This window comes from Pseudorca crassidens, chromosome 10 (genome assembly GCF_039906515.1).
Source record: "Pseudorca crassidens isolate mPseCra1 chromosome 10, mPseCra1.hap1, whole genome shotgun sequence".
Lineage (NCBI taxonomy): Eukaryota > Metazoa > Chordata > Mammalia > Artiodactyla > Delphinidae > Pseudorca > Pseudorca crassidens.
The window spans coordinates 23,092,688-23,113,407 of record NC_090305.1 but is presented as its reverse complement, the minus strand read 5'-3'; the positions used below and the strand labels follow the sequence as shown (position 1 = coordinate 23,113,407).

General features: G+C 52.4%; 2 protein-coding genes across 12 annotated transcripts; both read left to right on the top strand.

The window, feature by feature from the left end:
- Window positions 1-149: 149 nt before the first annotated feature.
- On the top strand, window positions 150-13,984 carry CCHCR1 (coiled-coil alpha-helical rod protein 1). 11 transcript variants are annotated; one of them, XM_067752379.1, is made up of 18 exons: window positions 150-278; window positions 1,303-1,435; window positions 1,514-1,586; window positions 3,484-3,787; window positions 6,243-6,406; window positions 6,523-6,658; window positions 6,858-6,908; window positions 7,182-7,331; window positions 7,782-7,892; window positions 8,103-8,209; window positions 11,123-11,235; window positions 11,404-11,449; window positions 11,609-11,745; window positions 11,874-12,062; window positions 12,160-12,261; window positions 13,086-13,237; window positions 13,336-13,507; window positions 13,724-13,984. In XM_067752379.1, exons 2-18 carry the CDS (start codon window positions 1,420-1,422, stop codon window positions 13,831-13,833), a joined length of 2,133 nt encoding a protein of 710 aa, XP_067608480.1. In that variant the 5' UTR covers window positions 150-278; window positions 1,303-1,419; the 3' UTR covers window positions 13,834-13,984. The 11 variants fall into 11 exon arrangements, with proteins under 11 accessions (XP_067608480.1, XP_067608479.1, XP_067608476.1 ...); XM_067752378.1 differs by having other exon boundaries at window positions 6,858-6,968; XM_067752375.1 differs by having other exon boundaries at window positions 1,514-1,727; window positions 6,858-6,968; window positions 13,378-13,507.
- Window positions 13,985-14,106: 122 nt separating this feature from the next.
- On the top strand, window positions 14,107-18,136 carry PSORS1C2 (psoriasis susceptibility 1 candidate 2). The gene is given in 2 exon segments (XM_067752466.1): window positions 14,107-17,085; window positions 17,087-18,136. Coding segments are annotated over 2 exon segments (486 nt in total). The 5' UTR covers window positions 14,107-16,731; the 3' UTR covers window positions 17,219-18,136.
- Window positions 18,137-20,720: the final 2,584 nt, after the last annotated feature.

Below are 20,720 nucleotides of genomic sequence, written 5' to 3'. Positions count from 1 at the left end.
TTCCATTGGGCGACGAGCTGGGAGGGTCCCCGATCTCCCGCCTTCCGCTTTTTCTGATTAGTTCACAAGTTTTCCCGGGTTCCCGGAGTTGGGCGGAGCTGCCAGGGCTCGGAGGTGCCCCCAACGCCTTAATTGGGCCAGGCTTTAGACACTACTGCGCCTGCGTGCACCTCTTCTCCTCCTTCTGGGGTGGTAGCCTTGTAGGTTTTAGAGCGTCCCGCCAACCTGCCCGCTTTGCGCAGGCGCTGTCAGGGGTCGAGGCCGCGCCCGGGAGCTAGGTATAGGGGGTGTGGCCAAAGGGCTGGTGGCGGGGGTCTCTCGCGCCGGGTAAGGGGCCTTCGGGAAGAGTCAGTTGGGGGCGGGAAGGGGCTGAGAGGGGGTACGGGGGTGGGTTCAGGGATCCATAGGGTGGAGGGGTGCAAGGGCAGGGTAAAGGAACAAATGAGGTGGTCCGAACAGCCTTAGAGCTCAGCGTCCAGCAGGGCGAAGACTCATATCTGGGGGAGAGGAGGAAGGGAGAGCAGGCTATTGGAAGATGAGAGAGTGAGGGGCCAGAATAATTTCTTCAGGATGAAAGCAAATTAGGTTGTAGGGAGGGATAGGAATCCCAGATTGGGGGAAAAATAGATGAATTCGGGTGGCAGGGTGGGGAGATCTTAAAGACCCCTCTCTCTGCTCTAGGACTCTGGAGAGGTGGGTGGGCGACAGGGATGGAAGCTGAGGAGGCAATAGAGAGAAACTGAGAGGAAGGTTGCTGGAAGGGTTTGGATGCGACGTCAGGAAGCTGGCTTTTCTGCCAAGGGGTCTAGGCCGCCTGGATTCCCCGGGAGTCCTGGGTAGGCGTCCTGCCCTACATGTGGCCACATTCATCAGGGGCCAGGCATTGGGCCAGCGCTTTGATAGGGAAGGACCCAGGAGTCATGGCTTGGTGGTGTCTGGATGGGCTTCCCCAAGGCCTTGGTGAGCCATGGAGAGAACTCTGGAGATTGGGCTCGCAGCCTCTGTACTGCATACGTCCTTTCTCACCTCCATCCAGGGAAGGCAGAGACTGTAGAAACTTAAGGAGGACGGTAAAGGCACTGCCCAGAATTCTAAAAGTATGAGTAAAACCAGAGCCTCTCTCAGCCTGTCTCAGTAAATTCTCTCCATCTCATGGCTGTTGCCACAGTCCTATCAGGAACCAGATTGAGACGAGCAAGTGCTCTTCGGGTATTTCCTACTTCTTTTGGGAAGTAGGATAAGAGGAGCTAAGAGTCAGATGGACCTGGCTGTTATTTAAGGATTATGACTTTGTTATTGTAGGGGCTCTCTCTTTGGAAGGTGGCCTGAAAATTGAATTGGAGTGTCCTTGTTTCTCCTATTGTCCAGGGGAGCATAGATGGCTGGACACAGACTCTAGAGACTTCAAATAATTTGGAAATGTTTCGACCTTCAGGTCAGTGGGACCTGGCAAGGGGGCTGGTGATTATGTCTCCCTGGGAAACTGACCATCTTTGTCCTTATGATTCTTCAGGTTCCACTGGGCTGATTCCCCCATCCCACTTCCAAGTTCGGCCCCTTCCAACTCTGCCAAGAATGGCTCCCAGGTGGGTCTCAGACATTCCCCTGGTTCAGCCCCCAGCCCATCAAGATGTCTTAGAGAGGCGGCCAGATAACCAGAGACCTCAAGTGACCATGTGGGGACAGGAAGTTTCTGGCAAAGGGCAGGAGCCAGGGTGGAGAGGCAGGTACAGATCTAATGTTGCTGTTTTCTTGGGCTTGCTTGCCAGTGGCGCTTCTTCCCTGAAATAGATTCCTTACCCTATTTCAGCCCTTAGTTCCATAATTTATTCATTTTTATATAAGCAATTGTTGTTGCCTACAATGCATAAATAATAGCAGTGTGCTAGATGCTAGGGACAAGGATAACAAAAATAAATAAGAGAGATCCTGATATCAAGGAATTTTATTTTATTTTTGATAATTTTTTTTAACGAATTTATCTATTTATTTATTTTGTTTTTGGCTGTGTTGGCCTTTGTTGTTGCGCACAGGCTTTCTCTAGTTGCAGTGAGTGGGGGCTACTCTTTGTCATGGTGTGTGGGCTTCTCATTGCAGTGGCCTCTCTTGCGGAGCACGGGCTGTAGGTGCGCGGGCTCAGTAGTTGTGGCTCGTGGGCTCTAGAGCGCAGGCTCAGTAGTTGTGGCCCACGGGCTTAGTTGCTCCGCGGCATGTGGGATCTTCCTGGAGCAGGGCTCAAACCCATGTCCCCTGCCTTAGCAGGTGGATTCTTAACCACTGCGCCACTAGGGAAGCCCCTATCAAAGAATTTTAAATCCTAAAGGAAGAGATAGGTTGACCCACGGCTGATTGTATTAAGTGTAGTATAAGGCAGGCTGAAGAAGTACAGGCTGGGAGTACAGACCGTGTGCTGTGGTAGTATAGATTCATTCTGACGGAGCTGACCATGCCATCTGTCAATTTGTTGTCTGTGAAAGTTCTTATTCTTGTTGTTTCATGTGTGTCTTTTCCCAAATGTACTGGAACATCATCCTGCCATTTTGTTCTTGAGTGGATGGCATGTGAGTCTGCCTTGGACCCCATCAAGGGGAAAGGAGCATAATGACGAAAGGGGAGCATTGGAGTGAGTGTCAGGAGACAGAGACTCTTTGTGACTAATTTGGCTACCAGCTAGGGGTCCTTTGGCCAGTCACCTCATTTCTCTAGGCTACAGATCTCTGCCACTTAAAAAAGGTGTTGGGGAATTCCCTGGCAGTCCCGTGGTTAGGACTCTGCTTTCACTGCCAAGGGCACAGGTTCAGCCCCTGGTCAGGGAGCTAAGATCCTGCAAGCTGCATGGTGCGGCCAAAAGAAATTAAAATTAAGAAAAAGAAAATGCTGTGGTTCTGGGCCTCAGTGAGGGAGCTGTGTCAAGAGCCATGTTATAAGCTGGTTTCAACTTTATGTGACGCCAGTAGACTGTGCTCTCCAGCGGTTGGGACTATGTAATTTATTGAGGTACTGCACTCTCAGACTTCTCATGTGGTGTACCTAACACTCAGTAAACGATTTTAACTGGTGCCTGGGCTCACCATATTGATACTCGTTGCCATGACCTCTCTCTCCACCTCCATCAAACTTTTCCTTGCCCTTAAATCCGAATTCAGAAATCTCTGAGTGTCCTTCCAGCTTCTCCAGTTCAGAACGTGTGGCCTAACGACGTGCACGTCTGATGTTGAACACATCTGCCTGTATATTGTCCTCGAGAGAGGGCATGTTCCATGAACTCAGCCTTTAGGTCCTGTGGGCCCAGATATGCTTAGTAGGACTGTTGTCAATGATGATGGTGACGGAAGTGCAGAGATCCCCATGGCCCAGCTTCATCCCCTGCCATCTCCCCATATGGGAGCAGAGGGATCCTCTCCTCCTCCTGTCTCCATTTATGCCTTGGCCACCCTCCCAGCACCAGAGACAGGTCTCACCTGTGCTAACCTGTCTTTGAAGGTCCGTGGAGCTGGCGGGGTCGCAGGCCCTGAGCCAGCAGGCTGAGCTGATCTCTCGGCAGCTGCGAGAGCTGCGGCGGCTCGAGGAGGAGGTCCGGGTGCTGCGGGAGACCTCGCTGCAGCAGAAGATGAGGCTGGAGGCCCAGGCCGTGGAGCTGGAGGCACTGGCACGGGCAGAGAAGGCTGGCCGCGCTGAGGCCGAGGGCCTGCGTGCTGCCCTGGCTGGGGCCGAGGTTGTCCGGAAGAACCTGGAAGAAGGGAGCCAGCGGGAGCTGGAGGACGTTCGGAGGCTGCACCAAGAGCAGGTGAATGTGGGCCTGGTAAGGGTTCAGCTGCACAGTGGTGAGCTGGGCAGGAGCTCCCCAGCAAAGAGCAGGCATTGCAGAAAAGGGTGATGGATGTTTGTTGAAGGTGAAAGAAACAGGTGACCTGGAAAGAGGGAGAACTTGGATGTGTTGGTCTTATTCAGATTGCCCTTTTCCGCCAGGACTCAGGAGACCTCCCACCACTTGAAGCCCTCTTCCTCTTCCAGTAGGAAGTAGTTTGTCTTTCTACTTTACTCCAGGTACCCAGTTCATCTGGGAACACTGTGGGAGGGAGAGTGAGGGAGGTGGGAGTGGGGTCCTAAGGTGGACTGGGAAGGGGCGATTATGCAGTCAGCAAGCATTTATCCGTGCTCACTCTTTGCCATCCCTGAGACAAGAGCCTGGACACTGGGGTGAGCAAATCAGACAACTGTCTGCCCTTGTGGGTGGAGCTGACAGCCTAGTGGGGGATACACACATTCAATGCGTAATTTAATTCTAATTAATTAATTGCAATTGGGAAAAGAGCCATGAAGGAGAAGGACAAAGGAGCCCTGACTGGTCTGGGGGTTTGGGAAGGCCACCTTAACCAGTCGACGTGTTAGGAAATGAAACCATAAAGATATTGGAAGAAAATATGGGTGAATTCCTTTATAACCTGGGAATGGGGAAACCTTTCTACCTGTGAATCAAAATCCAGAGCCATTAAAGAAAAGATTGATAGATTGACTTTATAATACCAAACTTAGGAATGACAAAATAAAAGTAAAATTAAAGGGTGATAAACTATAGAAGAATATTTCCAGGTCATATCACAAGAAAAAGCTAATATCCCTACTATATAACGTGTGCCTAGAAATCAAGAAGAGAAAGACAGCGGTCCAGGCAGAAAATGGACAGAGGAGATCATTCAAAGAAAAATATAAAGAGCCTTTAGTTTCATGAAAGATGCTTAATGATAAGAAGTTGACATTTGTGTTAAATAGGAATTGGTGGTGCCGCAGTGGTTGGGAGTCCGTCTCCCAGTGCAGGGGACATGGGTTCGAGCCCTGGTCTGGGAGGATCCCACATGCCGCGGAGCAGCTGGGCCCATGCGCCACAGCTACTGAGCCTTCGCTCCGGAGCCCGCGAGCCACAACTGCTGAGGCCCATGTGCCTAGAGTCCATGCTCTGCAGTGGGAGGGGCCACTGCAATGAGAGGCCCGTGTGCGGTGGCGAGGAGTGGCCCCTGCTGGCCGCAGCTGGAGGGGACCCGTACACGGCAACGAAGACCCAATACAGCTATAAATAAATAAATAGGTGTTGGCTGGTGGGCAGGCATGTGGGGAGGTGATGGGGGCTGGTGTGACACTTGGCTGCAAGTAGATGTGAACGGAAGGAGGCCAGAGGGGCCTGAGTGCAGGCGATGAGAGGGGCTCTGGGTGTTGGGGTGGAGTGTGAGGCCTTGGGCCTGTTCAACTTTATACTTTACCTCAAGAGCAATGGGTAACCGCTGAAAGGTTTTAACAGGGAAATGACATGATCAGATTTATATTTTATACGTAAAAGGACCAGTTTTGTGATTCGTGTTCAAAAAGCTCACAGTGACTATGGTATAGAGATAGGGCTAGAGGCGGGCAGACCGGAAGTGAGGGCAGCCACTTCCCCTCCTTCACCAGCCGAACCGTGACTCTTTCAGCGTATCTGACACCCTTAACCACTGTTGGTGGTGCTGTGAGAAAAGGACAAGCTCCCTGCCTTCCTAGGGCTTCCTTCTGGATGGGGGGAAGCAGACAGTAAGCACGTGCAGAAGCAGGATCATTTCATAATGATAAGAAGTGCAGGAAGGGCACGAACAGGTGATAGGACAGCACAGGTGCTGGGTAAGGATTAGCGGTCTGGGGAGGCCTTTCCCACGAGGCGGCATCACTGAGATCTGAGGAGCTGGGGGAAGCCAAGCCTCCTGGTAGACTCTGAGGTGGGAAAGAGCAGACTTGTTGGGGGGACGGTGGGAGAGCACTGTGGCTGGAGCAGAGTGGGCAGTGGGAGAAACAGGACAGAGCTCAGAGAAGCAGGCAGAGGCCAAGACACGACAGGTTTCACAGGCCCAGGGAGGAAGCCGGTCTGAACGCTGTGGTAAGCCACTGGAGGCTTCTAAGACCGGTCAGGAGATGGTTGCCATTGTCCAGGCCAGAGATGAGGGTGGGTTGCCTCAGGTCGGTGGCACTGGATGTGGAGAGAAGTGACAATGTTTTGGTGGGAGACCTGACAGGAGCTGCTGGTGGGCTGGAGGGTGGTGGGGAGTGAGGCACCAAGGATGGTCTCCGTTTTGCTGTGCACAGTTGGGCGATTTCTTGGGTGCTTGTCCAAGGTCACAGAAAGTGGGAGTGAAGGGCAGGGCCAAAGCAGAGGGCGGATTTGGAAGGTCCAGGTGTGGGCGAGCTGGCCCCTGCTGAGCCCTTCCTTCTCTCCACAGCTCTCCTCCCTGACACAGGCTCACCGGGAGGCTCTTTCCAGTTTGACTAGCAAAGCTGGGGGCCTGGAGAAGTCTCTGAGTAGTCTGGAAACCAGGAGGTCAGGAGAAGCCGAAGAGCTGGCTGCGGCCCAGAGGGAGGCCGAGCTGCTGCGGAAGCAGCTGAGGTGAGTGGGCGGGTGGGCGACCGAAGGGCAGTTGGTCTGGCATTCGGTGGGTTGGTGGGTGGGCTGGGTCTCCAGGGTGCCCCCCGATGGCTACCCTGTTCCCACCCCAACCCTAGCAAGACCCAAGAGGATTTGGAGGCTCAGGTGACCTTGGTTGAGAACCTAAGGAGGTACGTGGGGGAGCAGGTCCCTCCCGAGGTCCACAGTCAGATGTGGGAATCAGAGCGACAGGAGCTTCTAGAAACCGTGCAGGTGAGAGAGTGCTGGGCATGGGGTGGGACGTGAGGGCTCAGGTCCTGGGCGAGGGGGCCCTGGAGAAGAGCACAGTCCCCGGGAGAGAAGGCAGTGCTGTCAAGGGGCACACAGACTGGCCGCCGCCCGAGGGCCACTGGGAGACCTGGCAAGAGGTAGCTGTCCTCTCTCTCTCTCTCTCCCCCGACCCCGCCCGAAGCACCTGCGGGAGGACCGGGCCGGCCTGCACACCACCACGGAGCTGCTGCAGGTGCGCGTGCAGAGCCTCACGCACATCCTCTGCATGCAGGAGGAGGAGCTGGCCCGGAGGGTAGGCCCCTGGCCCAGGCCCCTCACCCCCGGGTGCCCCCTGTGCATGGGAGGGGTTGGGGTGCCGCTCCTAGAACCTGCCCGCGTCTTTCTTCCCCTGAACGCCTCTTCTTGCTCTGGCTCCTGATGCCTGGGCAGGACAGAAGAAGTAAAACCCACCTCCTTCCTCTGCACCCCCAGGAGCCCACACTGTCCCCACTTCCTCCACCCTCAGGTTCAGCCTTCAGACTGCCTGGAGCCCGAGTTCACCAAGAAGCGCCAGTCCCTACTGAAGCGCTGGCGGGAGAAGGTGTTTTCCCTCATGGTGCAGCTGAAGGCCCAGGAGCTGGAGCACAGAGACCGTGTGGGGCAGCTGAAGGGACAGGTCGCCGGGCACCCTCCTTCTCCCCATGCTCTCCCCCAGCTCTCTGCTCCTTACAGGAGGGGTGGCATTTATTCACCAAATACTTGGGTGGTTCCCACATGCTGGCAGCACAGCCCTGAGCAAAGGCTGACAAGGACCTGCTCTCATGAGGCTTACATTTGGTGAGGTGGGCCGGCCTCCCCCAGAAGGTGACAGTGTCCAAGGATGGGTGGGTGCCACGGGCAGAGGCTGGCCACGGGTCCTGGTGGGTTGGTCACAGGGTAGTTCCTTAAGGTGTGGGCACGGGGAACATGCTTCTGGAAGGAAACCTGGACCCAGACTCCATTCTTAGGAACCCGGGCTTACTGTCTCCATGTGTGGCCTTCTTTCAGAGACCCCTGCACCTGCCCCTTCCTTCCCAGCGCCTCCCCTACAGCTTTGGCTCTAGACCTGCCTCCTCTCCTCCCCCAGGTGGCCGAGCTCCAGGAAGGAGTCAAAACCCAGTGCCAGGAGCAGGCCATCCTGCAGCACTCCCTGCAGGACAAAGCTGCAGAGGTGGAGGTGGAGCGGATGGGTGCCAAGGTCAGTGTCTGAGACGGGCAGAGGCTGAGGGAGGGCAGGGAAACCCCAGGGAGGGGGACACTTTTGTTTTGGCTGTACCACGTGGCATGCGGGATCTTAATTCCCCGAACCAGGGATCAGACCTGTGCCCCTGCAGTGGAAGCGAGCAGTCTTAACCACTGGACCGCCAGGGAAGTCCTCAGGGGACCATCTTTACCATATCCTTCCTAGGCCCTGCAGACGGAGCTGAGCCGCACTCAGGAGGCCCGGCGCCGGGAGCAGCAGCAGACAGCCACAGCAGAAGAGCAGCTGAAGCTTGTGGCGAACGCTGTCAGCAGGTATCTGGGCTGCAGGGTGGGTGGAGTAGCATTTCTGCTTCGACAGCTTCCTGGGCATCTTGGAGTTTAAGAGCCTCAGGCAAGAGGGGCTAGAAAGCTGGCCGTGTGGAGGATGCAGGGCTGGAGGTATGTAGCCCTGTAAAATCTTTGTGTTTGTTTTTTCCTGGGGCAACCCCCCTCCATATTCACAGCAGGGTCACTTGTTATGACTCCCACCCACTGCGTGTTTGGCTGGAGATGAGGTATTACTAACTTCCTCTTGCAGTTAGTAACGGCTTGAGCTAAATAGAGCACCTAGGAGGGTCTCCACCTTCAGAACTGTTCGAGGATGGGGAATATGGACACTTGATCTTTCTTTCTTCCCACCTTTCTCTCTTTCTTTCTCTCTCTCTCTCTTTCTTTCTCTCTTTCTCTCTTTCTTTCTTTCTTTCTTTCTTTCTTTCTCTCTTTCTCTCTTTCTCTCTCTCTCCCTCCCTCCCTCCCTCCCTCCCTCTCTCGCTCTTTCTTTCTTTCACATTTTGCGGGCATGCCCTGTTGAGTTGAAAAAAATTTAATCTATCTCTTTTAAAGCTGCACACCCACAGGTATACCTCTTTTTATTGTACTTTGCTTTATTAACTTCACAGATGCTGCTACAAATCGAAGGTTTGTGGCAACTCTGTGTCGAGCAAGTCTATTGGTGCCATTTTTTTCCCAACAGCATTGTTTTAAAATTAATGCTATTTTAAAATGTTTAGTTGTTTTTTCAGACGTAATGCTATTGCACACTTAATGGACTACAGTATAGCATAAACGTAACTTTTATATGAACTGGGAACCCAGAAAATTCGTGTGACTCGCTTTATTGCAGTTTCCTTCCCCCCCCTTTATTTATTTGTTTATTTTTTTAACATCTTTTTTGGAGTATAATTGCTTTACAATGGTGTGTTAGTTTCTGCTATATAACACAGTGAATCAGCTATACATATACATATATCCCCATATCTCTTCCCTCTTGCGTCTCCCTCCCACCCTTCCTATCCCACCCCTCTAGGTGGTCACAAAGCACCAAGCTGATCTCCCTGTGCTATGCGGCTGCTTCCCACTAGCTATCTATTTTACATTTGGTAGTATATATAAGTCCATGCCACTCTCTCACTTCATCCCAGCTTACCCTTCCCCCTCCCTGCCAGTTTCCTTTTTAATCAATTGCAAGCCTGTCTCTGATACCAACTTCCTAGGTGTTTCCTTCACAGCTGTTGTTAGATAACCTTTAGAAAGACCTCTAAGGAGAAGCACAGGTTTCTTTGCACAGGTAACAATCCCTCCTCGGCTTTGAACATGGGGACATGGAGGCGGTCTGAGGAGAGCTCTCAGCACAGCGCCTGGCTTACTGTCTGCATTCTGTAAATGTTCACTTTTACCATGAGGCTCTTGTAGATGGATCACACAACAGTTTTGGCTTAGAAAAATTGTGATGCAGGGTGGGTCCTTGCCTACCATCCCTTTCTGTTGGATTTGTACCTTGAGGACTAATTTAACCAAAAAAAAAAATTTTTCATGAAAAATTTCAAGCGTGCATGGCATTAGAGAGACTAGTTATGATGAACTACTGCCCAGATTCAATCCATTGCATGTGCCTCCTACCTCTAGGAAGACAGAAAGATACAGTGTGGACAGGGTTTTACTTTGATACCAGGACTTTACTGAAATGGTCCTTGCTAATGATTTATTGCCAAAAAGTCCACGTGGCCTAAAACAACCCAAGCTCGGATTGTTGCCAGGTTTGTTAGTCTCTTGGTGGCTTGGAGATCCTGTCAGGAAAAGGCTTTCATAAGAGCCACAGTAGGTGTTAGAAGCACCCACTCAAACAGTTTTCAGATAAAAGTGATCTCTGCTGTGCTGCTAGGGATACAGCCTTCGGCCTTTGTCGTCCGCTTGTTTTCCCCCTCGGTGCTGCATAGACCCTCCTCCCAGGGGACCCGTTTAGACTTCTCAACTTCCATGAGCCACGTGGATCCTGCTTTGGGCACAGCCAGCTGATAAAGCATGTGGACCCGGCCTTTGTTGGTATCAGGGACTTGTTAGAGAGGATAACTTTGATCTCTGATACCTAATAGTGATCAAAAGGCAGAGCGTGAGAAATAAGCTTAGCACATTGCTTGAAAAGATGTACAGTCATTTAATGCCTTCTTGGGGCAAACTGATGGAAGCTATGGGCTTTGTTCCATAGCAGAATGCACATAAGTTCATACACCCCAAACGTGGCACATGGCGGCAGGAGACTCCCCAAACCTGGAGACGCACCTGGAGGCCTGAGGTGCAAAAGCCTAAATCAGCTAGAGATAAGCCTGCTTTAGGGCACTTGTTTTAGCCCCCATAGAATCAATGTTACTGAACCCTTTACTTTGTGATGGCATCTGAGTCCAGATAAGGTGTGACCCCATGAACCTGATTATTGTTTTTACCGTAGGGTTGTTTTTAAAGACACTGATTGCAAGGACACAAATGAGAAGCTTATGTAGGTTTTGGGACCAGAAATAGCTGCGCCTTTTTTTTTTTTTTTTTGTCTGGGCCACACAGCATGCGGGATCTTAGTTCCCCGACCAGGGATCAAACCCACACCCCCCGCAGTGGAAGTACGGAGACTTAACCACTGGACCTCCAGGGAAGTCCCTAGCTGTGCTTTTTTTTATGAGCAACTGCATCAGTTTTATTTGACAATCACTAAGGGGCTTAAGCTCTCAGTTTTCTTTCACGACTGGCAGGGCACAGAGTTGGGGCTCCTACTCGTGGCTTCAGCTTCTCTTGCCCTTGCTCTGATTTCCCCTTCCCTGCTTTCCCCGCGTACATAGCAGTACAGGATAGAGGGGATCAAGTCCTTTTGGAAATAAGTTGGGGTTGAAGGGTCATGACTTTGTGTGTCTTCTCCAGCTTTGAGACCTGGCTCCAGGGCGCTGTGGCGGAGGTGACACGGGCCGCAGCCCGGCTGCCCGGCCTCAGCAGCCGAGTCAGCTATGCCGTCCGCAAGGTCCACACCATTCGGGGTGGGTAGGGCAACTTCCAGATGCATCCTGCCCTTCCCGCTGCCCCACCAGCTCTCTCATCCTACACCCACCCTCCTGCCTCCTCCTTACCAGTCCAGGCATCTCCTGTTTTCCCTCTTCTCCTCCACAAACTCACCTCTCTGTTGCTCTCTGCCTTTTCTTCCCCAGGCCTGATGGCTCGAAAACTGGCCCTTGCTCAGCTGCGCCAGGAGAGGTGAAGTTTGGGCCACTTTGAGGTGGATCAGGGGCAGGAGTGGGGCTTTAAGGTGTTGGTTGCTGGGACCCAGAAAAGCGAGGATGGAGGAAGGATGGGGGCTTAGGGGTCAGGCAGCTGGGTGATTCCCCCCATCTCTGTTTCTCTTCCCTGTCTCAGCTGCCCCCGACCCCCACCGGCCACGGATATGAGCCTGGAGTTGGAGCAGCTGCGGGAGGAACGGAACCGTCTGGACACGGAACTGCAGCTGAGCGCCCACATCATCCAGCAGGAGGTGGGCCGGGCCCGGGAGCAAGGTACACCTGGTCCTCAAGTCACCGAGCTTGAGCCGGGGCCAAAGTCTGAGTCTGGGGGATGAAGAGGAAGAGGGAAGAGCTGGGGTCTAGGGTACGGAGAAGCCTGAGCGGGCACCACGTCTTCCCAGGGGAGGCGGAGCGGCAGAAGCTGAGCGAAGTGGCCCAGCAGCTGGAACAGGAGCTGCAGCGCACCCAGGAGTCCCTGGCCAGTTTGGGGCTGCAGCTGGAGGCGGCTCGCCAGGGCCAGCAGGAGAGCACGGCGGAGGCTGCCAGTCTCCGGCAGGAGCTGACCCAGCAGCAGGAGGTCTACGGGCAAGGTGTGCAGGAGGGGGCGTGGGCAGACCCGTGGTGGGGGCGGGGGTGGGAACCATGAACCAAGGCTCGCCTGACACCCCACGTGCACCTCCACCCCAGCGCTGCAGGAGAAGGTGGCCGAAGTGGAGACTCGACTGCGGGAACAGCTCTCAGAATCAGAAAGGAGACTGAACGAGGCTCGCAGGGAACACACCAAGGCCGGTGAGATTGGCTGGGGTGGACGTGGCTTTTCAGGAAGAAGGAAGTGTTGAGGCATGAGGTTATTTTAAAAACTTTATTTTTAAAGCTTTTTGAAGTGTGCGAGTCATGAAGTTATCAAGGAAGATGAATTCTCAGGTGGTAAACACCCCTATATAGCCAGCTCAAGCAAGAGCACTTGACCAGCCCTGGATCCCCTGCAGCCCCTCCCAGTCACCCCCCTCTGCAAAGGCAGTCTGACATCTCATAGCAACGATTACCCCCAACTTTTTATTGGGAAACATTTCAGACACCTGGCCAAGTTAAAAGAATCAGGTAATGGACGCTCAAATGCCTTCTCTGGTTAGAGGCAGCGGTTCCTAACCTTTGGTCACATTTCCTATCTATCTGTATATACACACATATTGATATATAAACATTTGGGGGGGAATTATTGAAAGTAGGTTGCACACATCCTGACTGTTCAGCTGCATCTCCCACAAATAGGATATTTTCCTATGTAACCTCAATACCATTGTCACACTTTAAGAAAATGAACATGAATTGCACAAAATCTGATATCCAGTCCCTATTCAGATTCCCCCTGCAGGACTCTGGGAAGCGTCAGTGATGGGGGAGGTACTTTGGGTTCACAGATTCATAGGCTCCTAGAGCATCAGACTCCCCTCTGTACGGAAGACTGAAAGCCACAAAGTGTCAGTGGCTCACCCGAGGCACAGAGCTGGGACCCAGTGTTCCTGCCCATCCTTCCAGGCTTGTTTTCACGGTGCCTCATGGCCTCTAGGCTGCCCAACACCCGTCCCCTCTGTGGCCTGGCTTTCCCGTAGTGGTCTCCCTGCGCCAGATCCAGCGCAAAGCCACCCGGGAAAAGGAGCGGAACCAGGAGCTGCGGCGCCTGCAGGATGAGGCCCGAAAGGAGGAGGGACAGCGGCTGACCCAGCGCCTGAAGGAGCTGGAGAGAGACAAGAACCTCATGCTGGTAGGAGGCCGAGGAGGGGCTCTTCTCAGGGAGCAGAGCTGTGGAAAGGGGAGGGGACTCTGCCCGGGCTTGGTGGCGTTTAACCCTCTCCTTCCCAGGCCACCTTGCAGCAAGAGGGTCTCCTCTCCCGTTACAAGCAGCAGCGACTGTTGGCAGTTCTTCCTTCCCCGTCGGATAAGGGGTTACCTGTGGAGTCCAGCCTCAGGCCCTCAGAGTCTTCAGCGCCTGCACCTCCAGCGGCGGCCCTATGCACCAAGGAGTCCATCAAAGGTAAGGGACAGATGGCGGGGGACTTCAGGCATCTCTCCTCCAGGCACTCTGCAATGCATGAGCCTTGTTCTCTGTGACCCCTGGAGGCCCACAGCCTCTCTTGTTCACGCCCGCCTTGGACCAGGAGCCTTCTCCCTCATAACCCTCACATCCTGCGGCGTGACTGTGACAGCCTTCTCTTGTCCACCTCCTGTCCCTTGGGATCTCCTTTCCCAGGATCCCTTTCTGTCCTGCTCGATGACTTGCAGGGCCTGAGTGAGGCCATTTCCAAAGAGGAAGCTATTTGTGAAGGAGACATCCAGACCTCTTCTTCTGTCTGCCTCTGAGCAGCTGCGAGGACCGAAGGGATGAGGATGGAGGAGGAGTGGGTTGGGGAGGGCGTCCAGCCCAGCTCCCTTCCCATCCAGCTGCCCTCGGGGACAGCTGCCAAGATGTTGTGAATTCTCCCGTGGCTCAATAAAGATGACTGCAGTAGGAGCCATTGTTTGGACAGTTCTCTCTGGGAATATAAGGAAATTTTCTCCCTGCAGCCTCTCTTGTCCAAGAAATATGAGAAGTGGTCTCCCACACAGCTCTTTCTCTAGACGATTCCGTTTTCGAAACCCCTTTCCTAGGCTGCCCAGGAAGTTTTTGGAGAAGCTCCAGGTTTCTTTTTATTCTCAACTTTTGTTTTAAAACTACCTCTGGAAGGTGATCAGTGCCAGGAATGAAGCAGATAAAACATTCACATGTTCGACAGGAATCACAGATCCAGGCAGCATCCTGCCCCGGGGGCCACTGTGGTGGGCTTGACGGGCGGGTCCCTGCTCCCGTGGCACTTACAGTCCGGTGGGAGAGACAGACGATGGGCAAGTACTTACATGAACAAATGAGCCGTTTCAAACAATAATAAGTGCTACGAATATGAAGAGAAGAAAGAAATGACAGTGATGTGGTAGAAACTGGCTGTGTGGGGAGGGGCGGCATTAGATGGGGGGGACAGGCAAGGCCTCTCTCCGGAGGGATGTGGTGCTGAGGCCGGGGTGAGGTGAGGCGCAGGCTGTGCAGCCCCCTGGGAGGAGCATGAGGGCGGCCACAGGCTGGGCAGGCGCGGAGGCTGGAGGGAGCCCGAGGGAGGATGCTGCAGGGAGAGGCCAGGCCTGGTGGAGCTTGGATTTTACTCTAGAAAGTCCTTAGAGTACTTTTAAAACTGGGGACAGCCACACGATTTGACTTACATTTTTTTTTTTTTTTTTTTTTTTGCGGTACGCGGGCCTCTCACCGCTGGGGCCCCTCCCACTGCGGAGCACAGGCTCCGGACGCGCAGGCTCAGCGGCCCTGGCTCACGGGCCCAGCCTCTCCGCGGCATGTGGGATCTTCCCGGACCAGGGCACGAACCCGTGTCCCCCGCATTGGCAGGCGGACTCTCAACCACTGCGCCATCAGGGAAGCCCTTGACTTACATTTTTAAGAGATCTGTTGGCTGGCTGTGGAGGATGGGTTTGGGGTGTGGCCACGGGATGAGGAGAGAGAGGAATGAAGTCCTCAAAAGTGAGCCACGAGGGACAGTGGTGTCCCTTACTGCGGGGGAGCAGACCCGGTGGGGGACAACCCGGGGAGGAAGTGAGTTTGGACACGTTACTTCTGAGAGGCTCATGAGACGTCCAGGCAGAGGAGTCCTTGCTGAGGAAAAGTTCTAGGGGGATCTCTGAACGACTCAGACCAGACAGACTGACAACTGAAGGAGGAGGGGAGAGAAGGGGTGGGCACAGAGTTCACACCAAGGACACGGAGAGAGGCTCAAGGGGCAGTGAGGAGGATTCCAGAGGGAGGAGAAAGAGGCTGAGATGCCAGGGGGAGCTGAGGCAACTTCTTCCCGAGCCTCTGGGTGTGACTGATGGAAGCAGCCCTGGGGTCGGAGAAGGAATCAGGATGTCCTCGTACTGTCCCCTTCACCTGCAGTCACCCCAGGTGGCTCCTGGATGAAATTCTCAGATGTCGCTGCTTGGGAGGCCCCCTTCACGCCTGGAGAAGGCATATGCTGGGAAGTGGAAGTTCCAGGAAGGGCTGAGCCCCAAGGAGAGGGTTCACACTGGGATGGGTGGGGGAGGCTTGGTGTACTAGCTGAGACCGTTCTAGCTGTGTCCCAGCTGTTCAAGGGAACACCCCCTGTCCTCCCCCCAATTGCCCACCCCCTGCCCGGCATCCTGCCTCCCAGCCCCTGTAATTACACTGCTTCCCCACGCGTGGTTTGCTCCCATTCCTTGGCTTCCAATGACCTTGAGGGACTAGAGGTAGAAGTCCCTGTTATTAGGGGTTGCTGCAGGGTGTGTATGAAGGAGGACATGAAAACAATGGTGGGGTGACCAAGGTCTGGGTCATCGATAAAGCCTGGGTGGCTGGGTCCTGAGCTGGGGGACTAAAGTGAGGGACACCACCAGAGGTTACACATTAGCCACGGCCTTCCAGATGGGTTTGACCAGTTAGGTTCGGATGTGATTCATTGTGTGACTGGGCCGGTCCCTCCCCAGAGATTGGCCTCCTCTTCCCCCTCCTCCCCTATAAAGCCTCTTGGGGTCCCCAAGCACCCAGACTCAGCCGACCCCTGACTGGGGGCCAGGAGACAGGCAAGATGCTCAACTGGAAGCTCCTGGGGATCCTGGTCCTTTGCCTGTTTTGCCGGAGGTGAGCTGGGAATAGAGGCCCGGAGTGTGATTTGGGGTGATGGGGGACGGTAAAGATGAGGCAAGGGTGAGCTGGGTGCATAGGGATAGGGAGATCCTGGGAATTCACATGAGGGGAAGAGTTAAGGCGATGGAGGTGGTGCGGGAAGGTGCGTTTTAGCGCAGAATAAATGTTTTGCTGGTTTGGGTGTAGCTGCATGTGGCGATTTAGGTCAGCATTCAGGTGTGGGGCGAGTGTTCATCAGAGCTGAGGTCCGTGTTAAGGGCGTGGAGGTCATCGTAGAGATGGGGTCTGGGTGCCACGCGGTGCCAGGGTGTAGACAGCTTTGGGACTGCAGACACATATAGCGGCCCTGCCAGTGGGGTGTCCCAACCAGGGTTGGATGGAGCTTATGTGGGGGGAGCAGGGGATCCTGTCAGTTTAAAGTTGGTCCAGTCAGTAGTTCAGGACGGCGTTTCATGTCATTTTAAGATCACTTTGGTATTTTGTGAATGTGTGAGAGTTACTTTTGAGTTTTGTTTGTGGGATCAGCTCAGGCTGTGGTCCATCGCAGAGAGGTGATGCTCCCTGGGTCTGTAGCTACGGGGAGAGGGGGGATCCTCACAACCTCTTATCTTTCTCCTTCCTCCTCTACAGGCATCTCAGGCAGCGGAGACCATCCATCTCCCTCATCCACAGAGCCCTCAGAGGAGGGCCCCCCAACATTGCCTCAGGGCCCCCCAATCCCTGGTGACCCCTGGCCAGGGGTACCCCCTCTCTTTGAGGACCTTCCACCTCCAGGCCCCAGTTGTCCCTGGAGAGACCTGCCTGAATCTGGAGTCTGGCCTCCTGTACCCCCTAGAACTGATCCCCCTCAACCTCCCCGGCCTGATGACCCCTGGCCAGCAGGACCCCAGCCTCCAGAAAACCCCTGGCCCACCTGCCTCTAAGGTGGGCCACGGATCTCAGGAGGAGCCAGATCTTGACCCACCCCAGGAGGAGTACAGACAATGGATCCCCCAGAGGCATCCTGGGCCTCTGCCCTCAAGCCCATCTCTACCCTTCTGATTTCCCTTGAATTCTCCCCAATTTAGCCTAACTCCTTAATTCCTTTCCTCATTCCTTCTGTTTTATTCTGAACCCGGAAGGTGTTGTTCTCAATATTTTCTGTCCCCTCTTGAGATCGGTATTTAGCCCCCTCCTCCCCCTTCTTTTTCCTCTGACAGCCAAAGTGAACACCCCTACCTCACCTGCAGTCCTCTCCCCTCCCACCGCCTCTTCCCCACCCCTGGGACTCTCTGGGCAGGGCTGGCAGCACTGTGTTCTCTGCTGCTACCTGGTGGCCGCCAGCTGGGAACTACCAGGAGACCATGGTGCTTCCATGAAATGGAAAAACAAAAAACCATGTTTTCTAATTTTGACTCTAGGCTGCGTCTTTGCCAATGAGCAGGACTTTGAACATTCAGATGCCCTCATAACAGCCATGGACCTACAGAGATCTGGAAGTCATCTGAGTTCCTGTCTTGCCCATATGCGTAGGGATGTGGAACTCAGCCAGTGGAGGGTTGGAAATGCATCTCTCAGAGTTACAAGGACATTCAGACCCACATTTCTCCCATTCTGGGATCCCTGTTTTGGAGAACGAGAAACCAAGTTAAGTCTCTCTTTAATAGCTTATGGTTTGCATACCTCTGGCTGAACATGAAAACTCTCCCAGGGGGACGTGGGCAGGACTAAGTTGTAAGGGGATCAATTTCCAGAAGCATATGTGTCCCTTCCTAAAATGAATCTGCCTGAGAACTGTGTTCTCCTTTTCCACATGCCTCCATTAACAAGTGACCCTTCTGTCACTAGACAGAGGAAGGCCGAGCTCTCTCGCCCACCCTGAACTGAACCTGGGTGCTCTTCCTGGAGCTACCAAATGAAGTCAATGGAAAATAAAAATCAGCCCTTTCCATCTCATGAAGAGATGAATTTTTAGTAGAAGTTTACTTTTCTGTTTAATCATTGGCAATATTTGTAGTTTTGATCAGTTGCATCTTTTAATAATTGTAATTATAAACCCAGGGCAGAATAATGGTTTTTAAAATAGTCTTATGGTCACAGGAAATAAATTCCAATTTATTGATATGTACATATTTTTGTTATAGAGATATACAATAAAAGACTTTCCAAAAAGACACTAAAATACAAAAAAGGTGATACAATGCAAACAATATTTCATTAGGACCAAACTCTATAGGGAAAATGAAATGGAAAAAGGAACCAAAAAGAAAAATAAATGAGGTAAATTTGCTGACTGGCTAATGGACTTGTTCACTTATTAAAAGGGTGTTAATGAACATGAAAGGGCTATGGTGTTATATTCCATCCGCTACATTTAAAAGAGTGATGTGACTTTCTAAATATATAAGTATTTACAATTTCCCGGAAAATGTACCCTTTGCAGTATTTAAACTGAAGATTAAAAATGTTGTTGACTTTAAAATGTGTAAGGGGTACATAGTTTCCCCAAATTCTTTAAGGGTGTATTTGAGCAGGAAAGTTGGAAGGGCAGGAGCCCAGAGATCCCAATGGCCCGATGTCAATCAAGTGGCTGGCCTGGGTGGGGTTGAAGAGGGCCTAAAAGAAATGACGGTTCCCTGACCTTAAAATCCACCACTTTAGGACCCAGTTTGCTTACATGGTTAACTCCCATCAAAACCTATATGTGACCGGTTTGAAAAAAAAAAAACGAAATAAAACAAACAAAAAGCCCCCTAAGTTTAGAGTTTGGAAATAATCTTAGAACAGGTGCGAATTGTAGGTGTGAGCCTGTAATTTAATAGGCCTCAAAGTGGACTAGATTCACTCATTCATTCAATCATTATCTCATACCCTCAATATGTCCTGCAATGTCAGGTGCCACGGGGGAATATAACGAATAAAAGTATACAGTTCCCATTCTCAGGAAGCTTAAAATTAGGCCGGGGGAGCCCTTCCTGGTCCCACTTCCCCACTCCCTTTCCCTCCTCCCCACCCTTATAACTTTTTAATAAATCCCTTTTACTTGAATTTTTGTCTCAGGATCTGCTTCTGGAACATCCAACCTAAGACACAACGAACGGTTTGCTATAAACCCTCGCAGCTGCTTTTTACTGCGCATGTGCAATAGGGGTACTGTTGCCCAAGGCATAGAGATTAAGCTCTCACTTAATTTGCATAATAACCCTATTGTTATCACCATTTCTCAGAGGAGAGAAACAAAGGCCTGGAGAGGTACAGTGACTCATGCAAGGTCATACGGAGAAAAATGGCAAAACTGGGATCTGAACTGAGGCCTGTCCTGATTTTAATTACATTATCCCATCTCTTTATTCATCTGTGTAAATCTGACACGGAATACAGTGCCTGGGCCTCATGGACACTGAATATGTTGTGTTGGGGTTCTCCACACAAACAAAACCAATAGAACATACGTGGAGATTTATTACACGAATTGGCTGAGAATGTCCACGATCTGCCGTCTGCAAACTGGAGAATCAGGAAAACCAGTGGAGCAATTTAATCCCAGTCCGAAGGCCTGAGAACCACGGGAGCTGATGGTTTTAAGTCCCAGTATGAGTGCAAAGGCCCAAGAATCAGAGGGCTGATGGGGTAAATCCCAGTCTGAGTCCAAAGACCAAGAGCCAGGAGTGCCGATGTCCAAGGGCAGGAGAAGATGGGTGTCCCAGCTCAAACAGAGAGCAGATTTGCCCTTCCTCCACCTTTTTGTTCCATTCAGCCCTCCCAGATTGGATGGTGCCCACCCACATGGGTGAGGGCGATCTTAACACCGTCTACCGATTCAAATGCTAATCTCTTCCAGAAACACCCTCACAGGCACACCTGAATGTAAGGTTTCACCAGGTCTCTGGGCATTCTTTAGCCCAGTCAAATTGACACATAAAATTAACCGTCACATACATGTTCTATGAATGGCTGAATTCATTAATGGATGGAGAGTTTGGGCAACAGAGAGCAGATCAAAATGTTTACAGTGAAGGAGATATCTATATAGCTACATAAATATATATAAATATGTACATGTTGGGCCTCACCATGATGCTTGTGGGATCTCAGTTCCTCAACCAGGGACTGAACCCAGGCTGTGGCAGTGAAAACCCGGAATCCTAACCACTAGGCCATCAGGGAACTCCCGGAGTGAAGAGTTTATAGCTTGGAGAAGAAAGAAATGTTGTGGAACAAGTAGGTTGGGGGGAATTAGAGAAGGTCTTGGTGCCTGGCTCAGGAGCTCATATCTGAAAGTCTTTGTCCTTGGATAGAACTGTGTTCTTTGTGGGGAGGCACACATAACCTGTCTGGTGTACTGTGGCAGGGAGGTATGGGATAGAAGGGAAGAAGGAAGTCTGGATTCCTCAAACTGGCCCTCCCTCAGCAACTTCTCAAGCCAGTGCAATGGAGTTTGTTGGGAATGGAAAGAGAAAAACATTCTTAAAGGAGAGAGAAAGTGAGGGAAAGAACTGAGTCCCTGATGTAACCCAGGAAAGGATCGCAGGCTCTTTGCATCATTTCCACATTATGTTGGTTT

Bases quoted from the DNA above. Each gene is read 5' to 3' on its own strand.
- CCHCR1 (XM_067752383.1), top strand. From the start codon at position 855: ATGTGGCCACATTCATCAGGGGCCAGGCATTGGGCCAGCGCTTTGATA. The intron at 6,407-6,522 runs GTGAGTGGGCGG...CCCCAACCCTAG, and splicing joins CTGCTGCGGAAGCAGCTGAG to CAAGACCCAAGAGGATTTGG. The intron at 11,746-11,873 runs GTACACCTGGTC...ACGTCTTCCCAG, and splicing joins GGGCCGGGCCCGGGAGCAAG to GGGAGGCGGAGCGGCAGAAG.